The 15,979-nt window shown below is 37.2% G+C and overlaps 1 protein-coding gene across 1 annotated transcript; it reads left to right on the top strand.

The window, feature by feature from the left end:
* Positions 1 to 624: 624 nt before the first annotated feature.
* LOC113080533 (endoplasmic reticulum aminopeptidase 2-like) lies at positions 625 to 15,418 on the top strand. The gene is made up of 19 exons (XM_026252689.1): positions 625 to 748; positions 1,883 to 2,460; positions 2,575 to 2,713; positions 3,237 to 3,371; positions 3,486 to 3,606; positions 3,717 to 3,871; positions 4,008 to 4,121; positions 4,429 to 4,560; positions 4,658 to 4,789; positions 4,877 to 4,945; positions 5,109 to 5,284; positions 5,439 to 5,518; positions 6,499 to 6,682; positions 6,844 to 7,000; positions 7,219 to 7,403; positions 7,499 to 7,660; positions 13,871 to 14,011; positions 14,113 to 14,194; positions 14,275 to 15,418. The coding sequence occupies exons 2-19, from the start codon at positions 1,967 to 1,969 to the stop codon at positions 14,419 to 14,421; spliced, it is 2,805 nt and encodes a 934-aa protein (XP_026108474.1). The 5' UTR covers positions 625 to 748; positions 1,883 to 1,966; the 3' UTR covers positions 14,422 to 15,418.
* Positions 15,419 to 15,979: the final 561 nt, after the last annotated feature.

The following is a 15,979-nucleotide window of genomic DNA, read 5'->3' as shown; positions in this document are numbered from 1 at the left end:
GCTCTTTGTGTTGTGGTATGTCGTAAATACTTGTGAGAATGTGAAGTGGAGCGCATTTTTCAAAAGAGTCACACCTGTTTTATGTTGGTTTCTTCTGTGGTGAGAGACTGATCATATCAATACCAACGGCTGTACCTGCTGCTCTGTACATCTGGATGAAATAAAACTGCACTTTCAAAGAATGTTTTGATCAGGTATTGGATAAAGATTCTTGAGCTTTACTAAAAGTCTTTTACATGAAACAAAAGTAGCAGCAACCGCTGGACATTGGCCATTTTTTTAGCAAGTCAGGTTCAAGACATAATAAATAATAATGGAAAAGTTTGATACGAGTTGTAGAGTTCATAGGGAAGCTAGTACAATTAATAACATATTTAGCAATCTCTATTTGCATAATACATTAAACCTATAAATTAGCCGCAATTGAAATTATAGCAGGGCTTGCTGATTTATGTCTACTATCATATAAAAGTCAAAACAACAGAGAGCTTCATTGTTTTTGTTCTGTTACAGTACATGACACATGGCATGTTTACTACTCGGACATGTGCTGAGTGTTTGGACATGTTGTTGTAGGTCACTGCTCTCTCCGGTGGCTCGAGCTCCTCTGTGTTGTCATTTGAACACAGCGACACAGCCAGACAGCAGCACATGCTCAGCAGACACTGCTGCAAACCAGGAAACTGTGGGCAGGACAAATGAAAGAGAAAATGAAAGCAGCCGACACAATGATCCAGCTGAATTTCAGGTAAAGACAAATTACTGAACTGTTAAAAAGAGTGTGTTCTTCAATAATGTTGTTAGTAGATGCTTGTCCTACTTTACAGAGACCACATCACAGTAACACAAACAAACGCCAGAATAGAGCTAGAGAGCTGCTACTGCATCACAGCAGATGTCAGTGTATTAACGTGAGCAGGCTCACATTACAGAGAACGGTCGCTCAGCACTGCTCTGTGTTGCCATGCATGTCATTTTAAGATAACTAGTTTGTTGTCTTTTATTTGAATTAGCATTTTGATCATTCGATCGTGCTAGAAAGTCTACAGTGTGAAATGCAAAGTAAAGATTATATAGGTGATTCTTCAGTTAAGAATGGCAAACGAGAGGCAGGAAATGTTTTTGTTTTTATTTGTTTTTAAATAATGTATTTAAAATCAGTTTAATAGACTATAGTCAAATGATATAGTTTATGGGCTTTTAGATTTAAAATTTTAAGTCAAAGACTTGTGCTTATGCCTATTAGCAATGGTGCAAAATAATTTGCAGAAATAAAGACTTTTCTAAAATAGGGCCCAGGGCTGCCATCATGATAGTTTCAAGATCACAGAAAATTCTGGAAATATTAAGCAGTGTAACCAGTGATTCTAAGTAAGTGCTACACATGAAATTGTCAGAAATGTATGAAAATGAATTAGAAAGACTAAACTTACCATGCATGCATGGAATTTTGACTTTTTTCTTGCAATTCTTAGAACAAGTCAGAACTGGACATCGAAACTGAGAATTCTGAGAAGAAAGAAGAGTGACTGTTAACTTTTCCTAAACGTTCTTTTTCATGGCAGAAACAAAGCAAAAAAACAATTGCGAGATAAAAAGTCAGAATTGCGAGACGTGGACTTTTTTATTCCATTTATTCCATTTTTGTAACACAACAGACATAAAGTTGGGGTACAGTCCTTTTTTCTTAAAATAAAAAATATATATATATTTTTTAAAACAATTTGGTATTTCTAGTTTATTTCAACTGTTGCAAAGGGACATGACTTGCCACCACAAATGAAGAAGGATTTATTGGTATTAAGTGCAGTAAAAACAAAGAAACAGTTACTACAATTATTTATATACCATGTGAGCGTCAACTTTGCATTTCTCTTCACAGGATACAGTGACAATTTCTAACCATTCTAAAATGCTAAAGTGATCCATCAAAATCATCAACACCAAAACACCAAAAACTTTCATTATGCATCTCTTGCTTGTAATCCTGCTCTTTCTGGAGGCACAGCTTTGTGTCCAGTCTTCTGACAGCAATAGTCCTTCTGGTGAAAACCTGTCGACAAATGGCCTTCCTTTTCCTTGGAGTAAAGTGCGCCTGCCAAACTACATAGTGCCTGTTCATTATCATCTTCTGATTCATCCCAATCTCACCAGCCTGAGGTTCAATGGATCTGTGAAGATAGAAATTGATGTTAAAAACAACACAAACTGGGTGGTGCTACACAGCAAGAACCTCAGGATCTTCACCGCCACTGTTCTGGACGAGCACGAGGCCCATCTGTCAGACAAAGTGCTCTCGGTGCTGGAATATCCTGCACATGAACAAATCGCCATCTTCTCCCCAAAGATTCTGACCTCTGGGGAAAAATACTTTCTGTATTTGGAATTTGGTGCACCATTAAGTGACGGCTTCTATGGATTTTATAAGAGTACATATAAGACAAAAGCAGGAGAGACAAGGTATAGTGAAAATTGTAGAACTCTAACATTACATAAATCATACATGCAAAAACATAACACAGAATAGATTTCAAATCATTTCTAAATAATCGATCTAAATTTTTTCCCCTAAAGGTTCCTGGCATCCACCCACTTTGAGCCTACATCTGCCCGAATGGCATTGCCATGCTTCGATGAGCCCATTTTCAAAGCTAATTACACTGTCAGAATAAGAAGGGACCCGTCACATATAGCTTTGTCCAACATGCCATTAGTAAGGTCACTTTATGTCTACTTTTATCAAATTTACTTTTGACTGGAAACAAATATATAACAAATACATGGAACATCGAACAAAAATGGGATAACATTTTGAAATTCTGAAATTTTTTCTTTTTTTTATTTAATTTATCAATGTAAAGGCCTATTTGTAAAACCAAATTTACTTTGTTTTTTATATTAATAAGTTAATATAAATTATTATTTTACAAATTAATAATAATAAATTATACCTTGGAAAACTAAATCACTTGTAAAACAATTTGTAAAAATATATTTAACAAATATATATAAAAATGGAATCATTTTAAAGTTTGACAATTGTATATTTATACACTGTCTAAATGTAGACCCACTTGTAAAATCTAGATTATTTGAAAATGATTATTATTATCAATACTAATAGTTAATATAATAATAGGTATATTTTTTTCTATGAAACAATTTTGAATTTTTTTTTATCAAACACACAAAGCATGGTCTAACATTCTCAAATGCTGAAAGTATTTATTTTATAGGAACAAACTGTGGAAATTGGCAACGGTCTGTTTGAGGACCAGTTTGAAGTGAGTGTGAAGATGAGCTCGTACCTGTTGGCTTTCATTGTCTGTGACTTCAGATCTGTCAGTGGGATGACTGCAACCGGAATTAATGTAAGTATCTAGAGCTTAGAGAGGGTTAGGCAGCATGAAGCAGAAAAGTTTTCATCACAGGCTCTCGGATGAGAAATGCATCTTGAATGAGCTGGGGGTTTTTTTCTCCCAAAGATTTCTATTTATGCAGTTCCAGAGAAATGGCATCAGACGCGCTATGCTCTTGAGGCTGCTTTGAGGCTTTTGGAGTTTTATGAACAATATTTCAACATACTTTATCCGCTGCCAAAACTGGGTGAGTGCATCTTGTTTGTCCCTTACCTTTCCTTCTGGTGTTTCAATTCATAAGTAATACGATGTGCCTTTGGATTTTTATTCTGTTGTTTATTTTATGATATGTTCCAGATCTGATAGCGATTCCAGATTTCCAGGCAGGAGCTATGGAAAACTGGGGCTTGACTACTTATCGGGAGACGTCTCTTCTGTATGACCCTGACATCTCCTCAGCCTCCGATAAGCTCTGGGTTACCATGGTGATAGGACATGAGCTGGCCCATCAGGTTTTATCAAACAAATTCTCAGTCTCATATATAATAAGTTAAACCAATGAATTACAGCCATACAGTGCTATTGAATGCCATTGATATTGAAAGTCACATTTCTGCATTTTTCTTTTTTGTTGTTGTTTTTTCCCAGTGGTTTGGAAACCTGGTGACGATGGAGTGGTGGAATGACTTATGGCTGAATGAAGGCTTTGCCAGATATATGGAATTTGTCTCACTTGAGGCAGTATATCCAGAGCTTAAAGTTGTATGTTCAAGCTTAAGATCTCTCTATCTCTATAATGGAAGTTGTGTGATGTTAAGCACTCAGTTGTAAACCCTGAAGGGTGATTAAGACCCATATGAAGTGGCTTGTTTTGTTATGATGATAAGTAGCGCCTGTTTCAAGGGTAATGATGTACAGTGTTGCTATAAATAACAGCAAATGATATCAGGATGGTGCAACTGGCCAAAGTGAATTGAATAAATACATACATACCATACTCACACCAATACTTCTATTGGCAAACTAGTTTTGAATAGGGTCTCACATGAGGCTTCCTTTTGCATTTTAGGAGGACCACTTCCTGGACACCTGTTTCGGAGCTATTGGACGGGATTCTTTAAATTCTTCCAGGCCAATTTCCAGTTTAGCTGAGAACCCTACTCAGATAGAGGAAATGTTTGATACAGTGTCATATGACAAGGTGGGAAAACACGCAAGCAATGTAAAAAAAAAAAAAATCCCCTTTCTGAATTATTTTGTTTACTCGCATTCATCTACTTTGTTACTGAATACTTTAGGGAGCATGTATTCTCCATATGCTGAGGAATTTCTTGACAAACGAAGGCTTTCAGAGCGGCATAATTCGGTACCTTCGTAGGTTCAGCTACAGCAATGCCAGAAATGAAGACCTGTGGGATAGCCTTATTAAAGTATGTCACTTCATCTGCTGCCCTTTTCTGTCATACATTTATAATTCAGCATCAAATGAAAACTCATGCTCACTTCACTCTCTGCAGACATGTTCAGAAGAGGAATTTACAGCAGGAGAATACTGTTACAGCAGTACACAAGCCACTAAAAATGCGGTAAAGATGTCACATCATGAATGAAATATTAGATTTTTGCTATTTATAATTCACAGCACTCAGAATACAGATAATGAACGGCATTCTTCAAGATGTTTTCTTGCACTTTGAAGGAGATGCTTAACATTCTGAATATCTCCTTGTGTAACTCTTTGCATTGTAGTATCATTTTGCTGGGGAGCATATAGACCTGAAGGAAATGATGTATACGTGGACTCTACAAAAGGGCATACCGCTGATCACTGTGAAGTGGAAAGAAAGGAAACTGTATATTGGGCAAGAGCGCTTCTTAAAGATAGTCCTGCCTGATGATCCCTCATGGCATTCACTTCAAGAAGGGTAACACACTACAAAATCACATGGGTTCATTGTTTGATTCTGTAGTTCATTCTGTCTTTTATTTTTTATAGTTATACTATGATTTTAAGAGCCGTAAAAATATGACTGATAAGACTCTTCATAACAGAAATAAAAATAATCATATTTTCCATAGCTACCTGTGGCACATCCCTTTGTCATATAAAACAAGCCACTCTGACTATGAGAAGAAGCACATACTGACCACAAAATCAGGTAACATCTGACAAAAAAAAAAAAAAAAACATTCACACATGTATTCGCTGTATTTAGAGGCAACCAAGGATAGCTGTCACACAAGGAAGTTGTCTCAAGGTTTATATCTCATAAGGTTTTAATTCTAAAGCCTTATTACAAAAATGTGTTTTCTCCAACAGTTTAGTGTGTTGGTTTTCAATCAGAGTTAAAAATCTTCTTAAATGTTCTCAGGACAATGGTCTTTGGGTTTTTTAATGTTACCTCTTACATTTATCTTTTGATTATCAATAATTAAATACTACTACTAATAATAATTGTTTTAGTGTTTACATTGAGCTGAAAAGTCAATTGTTTTTTTATTTATTTATTTTTTTATGGCAGTTCCCATTGTGACAACTTACCTAGAGTACAGTTTTATTTTGTTATTATTTATATTCTCTTATATCTATTATTTTATTAATATCTAGCTTTTATTTTTATATTTCAGTTATAGTTTTAATTAGTCATTTTTTTTATTGTTTTAGTGTGTGTGTGTGCGTTTGTGTATATATACAAATATATATCATTTCCAAAGCACATAACAACATTACTAATATATATATATATATATATATATATATATATATATATATATATATATATATATATATATATATATATATATATATATATAGTAATGTTGTTACATGCTCTTTTGTAAAAATATATATCTATATTAAGTGGTTGTCCAGGCAACATTTCTATTTTTCATCTACTGTTTTTATTTTATTTTATTTCAGTTTTATATTAATGGAATGCCTCCTATTAACAAACCGTTTCTAATAGCTCTTATTCTATTTGTATTTAATAATAACCTTACCAACCAATATAGTGTAAAAAATATCTTTCCTCCTGGGAATATTAATTGGCATAAGACATCTGACAACTAGCCCCAGTTTCCCCCAACACATGTACTGTTTCTACACTTTACTGTACATATACCAATCTCTCAAACCCAGATGTGTTGACGCTGGATGAGAAAGTTGACTGGGTGAAGCTCAACAGTGACATGAATGGATATTATATTATCCATTATGATGAGGAAGGCTGGAACGCCCTGACAGAGCTGCTGAGAGTAAACCATACTGCTCTGAGCTTTAAGGACAGAGCCAGCCTCATTCATAACGCCTTCCAGCTGGTCACGTGAGTTCATGTTCAGCTCTCATGAATGCATCTGAGATCATAAAGCATATCTGAGCACACTGAGAAAACAGGAAATTCTATATTAACAAGCAAAATGAGCGTAACTGTATTATCCTGGGAGCTCATTTGTAATGTTACTTTTTTTGTTATGTATTAAACAGTGCAGGACGACTGTCACTAAACAGAGCTTTAGATTTGATCAGTTACTTGAAGTCTGAGACCCACAATGTTCCTCTCCTGCAAGGGCTTGGCTATCTACAATCATTCTACAAGCTGATAGAGAAGAGAAACATAGCAGACATTACTCATAATCTGAAGGTATGACACAAACATTTCCTGGACTCTAATCGAATTTACTGTCCTTATTCCTCCAGAAAAACCAGTCAAAGAGTCTTTCATTTCAGTAAGGCTTCATTAAGGCTGCTTGTAGACCCCATCTCCATTGAGTATTGAATTTTCTGAGATTTCTTGTCTGGGTCTATTTCATCTCATATGTCCATGTAGCCACTTTATGTCTGTTTTTTTCCCCCCTGTAGACCTACATTTTACAGTATTTCAGAGATGTGATTGACAAGCAGTCATGGAGCGATGATGGGATGGTCTCAGACCGGAGACTGCGTGAAGAGGTTCTTTCCCTTGCATGTGATTTAGATTATCCACCTTGTTTGGAAAAGGCTAAGAAGCTCTATAATAGCTGGGTGGAATCCAATGGTACAATCAGGTGACTAAGCAACACAGTATTTATTTCTGCAGTAACACCCTCCAATATACATTTTCATCATTTTGAAATGTTATGGTGCTTTATAAACTATATAGCTTACCCACTGATGTGTCTGAGACGGTGTACATGGTTGGAGCTCAGGATGACAGCGGTTGGGCCTACCTTCTGGAAAAGTATGGTCTCTCCATGTGTGAGACAGAGAAAAGCAAATTTCTCTCAGCTTTAGCAAGCAGCAAGGACTCTGAAAAACTATCAAGGTACATTGTTAGCAACACAGTGAAAGTCCGTATGTATAATTATACAACAGTAAGGGGTCAGTAAGATGTTTCTGAAATAAATTATTGTTTATTCAGCAACATGGCATTAAACTGATCAAAGGTGACATTAAAGTCTGTGTAAAGACAATTCAAAGAATTGTTTCTGAACACAATGTTAGAAATATATTGCTGAAAACATGTTACAAAGATTCTGATCTATGTAGTACTTTATTTTGGAGTTAAATCGTTAAACAGTTTTTCACCTTTTTTTTGTGTTCAGGATTTTTTGAGCTGTGCTGAAATCATGTTTTAATGACTCAGTGGAGCCACTGATCATAGCCACTCCCCTAACACTATAATAACGTCTCAGGTTACGTATGTAACCAAGGTTCCTCGAGGGAATGAGACACTGCTGCGTCGAAGTCTATGGGGAATGCCCTCTGCGTGACCATGATCTGAATCACATGTGTAATCAGGCCAATCGAAAGGCAAGACGTCATAGGCGGGTGACGTCATCGACCAGGAAGCTTAAAACCCTCTGAAGTCCATTAACGCATATATGCGTTTTGAGTCATTTTCTCCGGATAACCCCGAAAAGAACTTAAATTACACTCTCAGTTTTAATCGTACAGATAAGAGCAATACATCTATCAAATCTGTAAAGGGTCTACTTTTTTTTGGATACAGACATAATAACAAAACACCTTTGTGCACTTATAAAATAAAGATAACAAACAAGGTATGCTGTCTGGAGTGTTTGTCTCCGCTGATCGTCATGTACAAACATGTCATTAAAATGAACTGTAACTCCGTGAATACTCAACGAAGAGATATGAGAGAGATATCTATAGAAAGCCTGCAATGTCTACTTTTAAACTAAACAGGTGCTGCCGAAAACAAATATTCTGAGATAAAGTAATCCATATGAAAACAACGCGATGTCTATTTTTCATATCTCCGCTCATTATATCTAATGTGACCACGCCCCCGCGCTTAACGCGCTATTCAGATTCAAACTGAAGCGCGCGGCTTGAATACGCCCACACAGAAGAAAAAGCAGCGAGACTGTTCTTCAAGTTTTTATTTTATTTTACTGTTTGAGAGGAATAAGACATAAATCACTCCAAAAAGATGTGATGTGGTTGAGGATTTGAGAAATGGATTTCCTCAGAAAAAAGAATGAAGCACTTTATTCAGCAGAGATCATAAACATGAGTAAGTCTCTTTTTATTTATTTGTATTAGTTTTCACATAACGTGTAAACATTTTACTAGTTATACTTTTTCCAAAGACTTTTTCCAAACTATAATACCTAACTTTATGTATAATCAAGTGAAGCATTATGAAGTTTCAATAACAGTATACAATACTATACCATTCAAAAGCTTGATGTAAATAATATAAATGTGACAAATAGAGATAACTCTAACATATGTAAAAACAATGCAGTTCTTTCAATTTATTCCCCCTAAAAAAACGGAAAAATATTCTCATCTCTTTTTAACATTAATAATAATAATAATAATGATGATGATGATGATGATAAATGTTTTTTTTTTTTTTTTTTTTTTTGGTAGAAAATAATATTGTTAAAAGGATTTCTGAAGGATTGTGTGACTGGAGTAAGGATGCCTAAAAATTTGTTTGAAAGTCAGCTTTGATTGTCCCTAATAAACTGTTTAACTGCTCCCCCAAGTGGATATTAAATTATGTTGTGGGATAATTAAATATATTCTTAATAAACTACAAACATAAAATTATATACTTTTATTTTGTTCTCTTTCTTGTAAGTCCTCCCTCACACTGGCACAGTTGAATGAGAGGCTCATTATGCAGCTCATTATGCAGGCCTTTGTCTTCTCAGGTGTAAATCACAATGATATTCATGATAGTTGACGCCTACTCGCATATGACTTTTACCAACAAAAAGTGTCTTAGAAAATTTAAATCAATATATTGTTTTCTGTGAATGAGTAAACAAGATGATTTTCACATAATTTAGAAAGAAAAATTCTAGGCTACAAGCTCCAGTTCTCAACAATCCCGGGAACCAATGTTATGTATGTGTTTTATTGCCTTATTCAAGTGATTTAGAATTTTTAGTTTTTCACTAACCATGCATAACATTTTTTTTCTCAAAAATACAATCATGTACATGCATGCATTTCACATATTATTATAGCCCAGTTTGTGCTGATTACAGTGATATTAGACTTTACCAATTTAGATATTTATAAGAAACTGAAAAAAGCACAAATATCAGGGCATGACAAAACTTCTCCAGGCCCCAAAAATACCCTTAGACTCCAGAGGGTTAAAAGCATGTGCAGCAGTGCCGGCGTTAGCCTCAAGGAATGAAGCAAGCACTGGCAGGGGTGCCGGAAGTATGGCTCTGAGATGCAGCATCTCGTTCCCTCAAGGAACCATGGTTATATACGTAACCTGAGATATTCCTGTTCAGGAACTCGAGCTGCGTCGAACGCTATGGGGAACGAGGTGCCCACGCTGCCAGACTTCCTGACAGGGCCTAGTGTGTATACGAAGAGCACGTCTAAGGCAAGAGAACAGAAGAGCCCGGAGTGGCTCACATATATAGGCCAAAGAACCTCACAAAGATGGACAGCGTGGACCTTCCCAAGGCCTTGGAGGCCACCATACCCCGTGTGGAGTGAGCCTTGACTCGCATCGGTGAGGGGAGGTCAGAGGACTCGTAGGCCAGGTTAATAGCCTCAACTATCCACCAGCTGAGTGTCTACTTAGTTGCAGGGAGACACCTCTTGGGAGGACCATGGCACATGAGCAGTTGGTCAGTCCTTCTCCACAGCTCTGTGGACGTATGTGTCCAGCACTCGAACTGGACACATACAGTTAAACTTTTTCTGGTCGGGCTCCTGGAAGGGAGGAGGGCAGAAGGCCTGCAGCACTATCGGTTGTGGTGTGACAGAGGGAACCTTTGGAACAGAACCCGCTCGAGGGTGTAGAAATGCTTTGGCCATGCCGGACACAAAGTTAAGATAAGTAGGGGCCACTGAGAGGGACTGAAGGTCTCCAACTCTCTTCAGAGAAGTAATCGCAAACAGGAAGCCTGTCTTTATAGAAAGCTTCAATGGCAACAACATAAACAAACGTTACTGTGCATGCGCACTTTTGTGGCCCTAACTTAACTTCCGGTAGACTTCCAAATAGAATCGATAACAACAGCAAAGTCCCTCTAGAGTAGATATATTTTTTGATGACAAACAAAATATGTTTGCTGCGTAAATCAGGTGGACTTAATGAAAATGAAAATTAATTATTTCCGAGCAGGAGATGAATAAAGCGCGAGAAAAAGAGGTTTCCCCAGTAACAGCTGTAAACAAAGCAGAGCTACGCTCACAAACGCTGCATTATCAGGCATATAAAATGCAAGTCTTCCTTCAGAAATAGCGATATAAAAACACCTGTGCCTCGTTTTGATATTTAAACATATAAATGTAAGGAATTATTATTAAACGTGCAGTACGTAACGTTACTCATGTTTATTCAACGAAGCCTTTTTTAAAATCGATCAGTTTTAAAATCGTAGCGAGTCTCCAAAAATAAATAAATGAATGGGAAACACATCCCACAGCACAACCACCTGAGCCCAACTTCAGTCTACTCATCACCTTGACTTTAACTGCTTTTGTAGAAGGCACAGCAGCCAGACCGATATACACAACACAGACCGGAAGTTAACTTAGGTCCAGGCGCGTGCGCCCGATGAAACCGTCTATAGTCAGATGATGATCTGATATCTCCTGAATCAGCTCGAATGGAGCTTTACAGAGAACTTCTAACACCACAACCATGTCCCAGGGGGGAACTCGGGATTGTCTTGGGGGCCTCAGCCTCAGCGCACCGCAGAGGAAACGTGTCACTAGGGGATTTCTGCCCTCTGACTGGCCAACGAGGGGGACATGGTAGGCAACAATGGCAGCCGCATAAACTTTTAAGGTGGAGTGGGTCAACCCTGTAGAGAACCTGGCTTGTAGAAACTCCAGAACTGTAACAACTGGGCAGTTAGCTGGGTCAAGCTGGCAGTCTCTGCACAGTGAGGAGAAGCAGGCCAAAAGGTATCATGTTGGACGCAGCTGCCATCAGACACAGCAATCTCTGAAACTGCTTGACAGTGAGTGACTGGTCTTCTCTGACTCTCTTGACTGACGTGAGGATCGAGTCAATATGAGCAGGGGACAGACATGCCTGCATCGTGGTTGAATCCCACACTATGCCTAGATAAGTGGTCCTCTGTAATGGAGAAAGTACACTTTTCTTGGCGTTTAGTCTCAAACCCAGCTCCCCCATATGGGCAAGAATGACATCTCAGTGTCCAACTGTCATGTGCTCTGATTGAGCTAAAATCAACCAATCATCTATATAGTTTAGTATGCGGATGCCCTGCAGTTGCAGTAGAGCCAGAGCAGCATCCACACACTTCGTAAACGTTCGGGTTGAGAATGCAAGTCTGAATGGAAGTATTCGATATTGGTATGCTTCACACCCAAAAGAAAACCTCAGAAACTTCCTGTGTTGGGGAAGGATGGAGACATGATGTATGCATCTTTGAGATCTATCGTGACAAACCGCATGTAAAACCTGGATTTCCTGGCCTCCTTCCCTAAATATTGTAGAAACGTAATTTTCTGAAACGTAAAGTTGCTGTGTAATGATTTGTTTCGTAAAAAGCTCTATAAAAATATACTTGAATTTAATTTAATTTAATTTACTTTAATTGAAAAGGGTGTTCACTTCCTGTGCTATAACCAGAGCCTGCCGGGTCCGACCAGCATCGGAATAACCCTGTTGAATCTCGTCGGTGGACGATAGCCTTGTTTAACAGACCCCCCTAAGGGGCGGCAAGCCTCTAGGGCGGGAGAAGCTGAGAGCAACGCTTGCTGGAAGCTGCTGCCCCCTGGAACTCTGGCAGGGTTGGCAGATCGATTTCCAGAGGGCACTGAGGTGAGACATGCAGCTCTACCCCGGTGGGGGCCATCCTCTGAAGTCCTGACCGAGCCCTCAGATCCAGCTTAGACTGGGAAGTCCCCGGCCCAGAGCATTGCTTCGGCCTCCGGTCCCGGAGTGGGGGAGCATGGCGGCAATGCTCTGTTTTTGAGCTTCTCTATACGAGGAGCTGGTACAGCCTTATCTTTTCTTTTGCCTTGGGCATGATGGAGTCTATTATGTTTGTGTAACTGGACAGACAACAGTAAATCAGACTCACAAAACAGATTGAGACTGACAATACACAGAGCACTTGCTGAAATAACAGAAGGTTAACGCCGGTACTGCCGCACATGCTCTTAAGCTTCCTGGTAGATGACGTCACCTGCCTATGACGTCTTGCCTTTCCATTGGGCAGATTACACATGTGATTCAGAGCGTGGTCACGCAGAGGGCATTCCCAATAGCATTCGACGCAGCTCAATTCCTGAAGAGGAAAAAGAGAACATTAGCATATGTGGTTCACCTGCCCATTCACAAATTTCTGTCATTACCTTTGGTTACTACAGCCTACAGTTTGCCTGCTATGTCTTCATCAAGGAAATGACTGCTTATTTTTTCAATATTTTTATAACTTATTTTATTTATTTGCCATTTTTTATCATTCAAATTTGGCTGGGTGATTAGTAACACATTTTTTCTGTAGTGTGACAAACTCAGAACACATTTAATATTGCTTTACACAGACTTTAAAAACATTTATAATGTTACAATGTTCTGTTCTGTTCAAAAATCCTGTCATTTTGAACTTTATGAAAAAATCATCACAAAAATAAGAAGCACAACTGATAATAATAAGAAAAGTTTGAGCAGCAACTCAAAATATCTCATATATCTCAACGCATATAAAAATGCTTTCTAAAGAATTGTGAGTAATCAAATGTCTGCTGAAAATTCAGCTTTGCAATCAGAAATAAATTGTAATAAGATTTCAAATTGTAATAATATTTCATGATATTACTGTTTTAATGTATTTTGATTTCTGTGAGTATAAGATACTTATGTAAAGATCTTTTGTTATATATAAAATACACAGATAGAAGATGAAATACAGAATTTCTAAATATGATAAATGCAATGCTTGATTCCAGCCTTTATTATCTGTGAGTTCGAACACAAGAATGCAAATTTAAATCTTAATGAGGTTAACATTATGCAATGCCTTGTATGTCTCCATCTTTCTTGTAGATTATTACGGCTTGGAATGGATGGAACTCTAATAAAAACACAAAATTTACCCAGTCTCATATATTTGGTGGCCAGAAATCCAGTGGGTCATTTTCTAGCATGGGATTTTGTGACGAAACATTGGGATGAACTAGTAGAAAAGTAGGTGCAATCCACTGCTATATATGTATGTTAGAAAGGTGTAATGTAACCCTAGCTGTGATATGTTTATTACCATGAATCTTCATGTCTCATTATCAAAGGTTTCCACTGGGATCCTTTGGAATCAGAGAGATAATTGTTGGCACTGTGACTCAGTTCTCATCCACAGAGGAGTTGAGAGAGGTGGGTTGTTCATTTGTTGTTTAGAAGGAATGATCATCTGTTTTGATTTAAAGCATTGCTTCTGTTCTTTTTGTGTCAAGGTTGAGGATTTCTTCAAGTCCATCACAGAGCAGGTATCTCAGCTGCGTGTCATACAGGTGGCCACAGAAAACGTGGAGAAGAACATTATGTGGCTCTCCAGGAATCTAGAGAGCATGAGGACTTGGTTGCAGCAAAGACTCGACTAAAATGTAAAAAGAAGGCCAACATTTCAGCCAAGAATTATCCTAGTTTTTATTAGTATAATGATTTTTGGTTTATTAATCATCATCAGGTTCAGCTCAGAAACTCCATTTGACTTGTCAAGTTTTCTGTTGATATTTTTTTAGATAGTGTTTTAATTATTTTGGGTAACAGCTCACATACTGTAATGCATGATATGTTTCTTCTTTGGTTTACTTAGATAAAGAGGTTTAGAAACATCTATGCCATTTCAAACCTCTAATGGCTTTATCTTGGTTTTTCTTTGCCTCTGACTGGTCTCTTGACAGCTGTGCCACATTTTCTAACTAATGTTGATAGGACTGATAGCACAAATCATACTTGAAGATGCTGAACATTAATGAACTAACTAAATAAGGTTTGGAATAAAAATAAATAAAATGGTTTATACAAGCGAGGATGCACCCGAGTCTATAGCTTAAAAACAAAAATGTGTCTTACGAAACATGACAATGACAGAAAATTGATTAAAATGTAATATAAATGGATGTATCATGTATCATCTTGACCTTCACTAGTATCTTTAAATACTGCAAAGTAAGTATCAACAAGAATGATTAGATAAAATATATAAACTACTGAGTAATTTAGAACCGATTCAAAACAGTTTAGCATCATTCATCTACCCGCAGAAAATACAGTACATCGCGACAAACTTACTTCAGATCACCTTTGTTTGCTTTATTATTTATCTGTCAAGCTCAAAAGACTGTTTAACACTGGTTAAATATCACAAGTTACATGCAGACATTAATAAACCGAAAAAGAAATTCAGCCATCATAAACCACTTCCCTTGCTAAAGAGGGTAATTGTGATGATTATGTGTGTGCCTGCTTAACCATATTTTGGGGACGAATTTGTAGCCAGAACTAAGCTAAGGAATGTCTCCATTTAGAAAGACAAAGGGATAGTTTTCAAAAAAAAAAAAAAAAAACAATGAAGGTGAAGGTGAAATATCCCTTTAACTTTAACTACAATTGTGTTAGACTTGTACTGTCGCTAGGAGGCAATATTGCTTTGCTTCAGTTCACTATTCACTCAAGCCAACAATGTTTATAAACAAACAGATAAAAAAAAGAATCATTAAAATAAAAGAGTATTTAGATATTTTTTATCGAATTACATTTTCTCTTTCATTCCCAGAGTACTTCAACTTAGAAAAAAAGCAGTATGCCTGAATTATATCAACTGCATTAAGCCAGTGCTCAATGGTAAATTGTTAAAAAAAGAAAAAAAAGTGTCCTTAATATTAATTAAACCGCGTAGCAAACAAAGAATTACTAACTAAATGTACTTTTTTGTTACATATTTATTAAACTGGTGATATGGTGGTTTATCCCTCCAGTATTGAAGCTCCTGATTTTTTTCTAGGCCTACTGTTTCCACTGTATAGTATTCTACAATAAACAGTAAACCGCTGTTCTTAAGAGTACAATGACCTGACTATTTATAACAGTTCCACCGGTGCCCAAATGTGCTGCACACTGCAAGCTCTTGAGAATGCACCAGCCTATTGTAGTGTG

Source organism: Carassius auratus, chromosome 5 (assembly GCF_003368295.1).
Source record: "Carassius auratus strain Wakin chromosome 5, ASM336829v1, whole genome shotgun sequence".
NCBI classification, from domain to species: domain Eukaryota; kingdom Metazoa; phylum Chordata; class Actinopteri; order Cypriniformes; family Cyprinidae; genus Carassius; species Carassius auratus.
The sequence above is the reverse complement of the archived record's forward strand: the minus strand, read 5'-3'. Positions and strand labels throughout refer to the sequence as shown.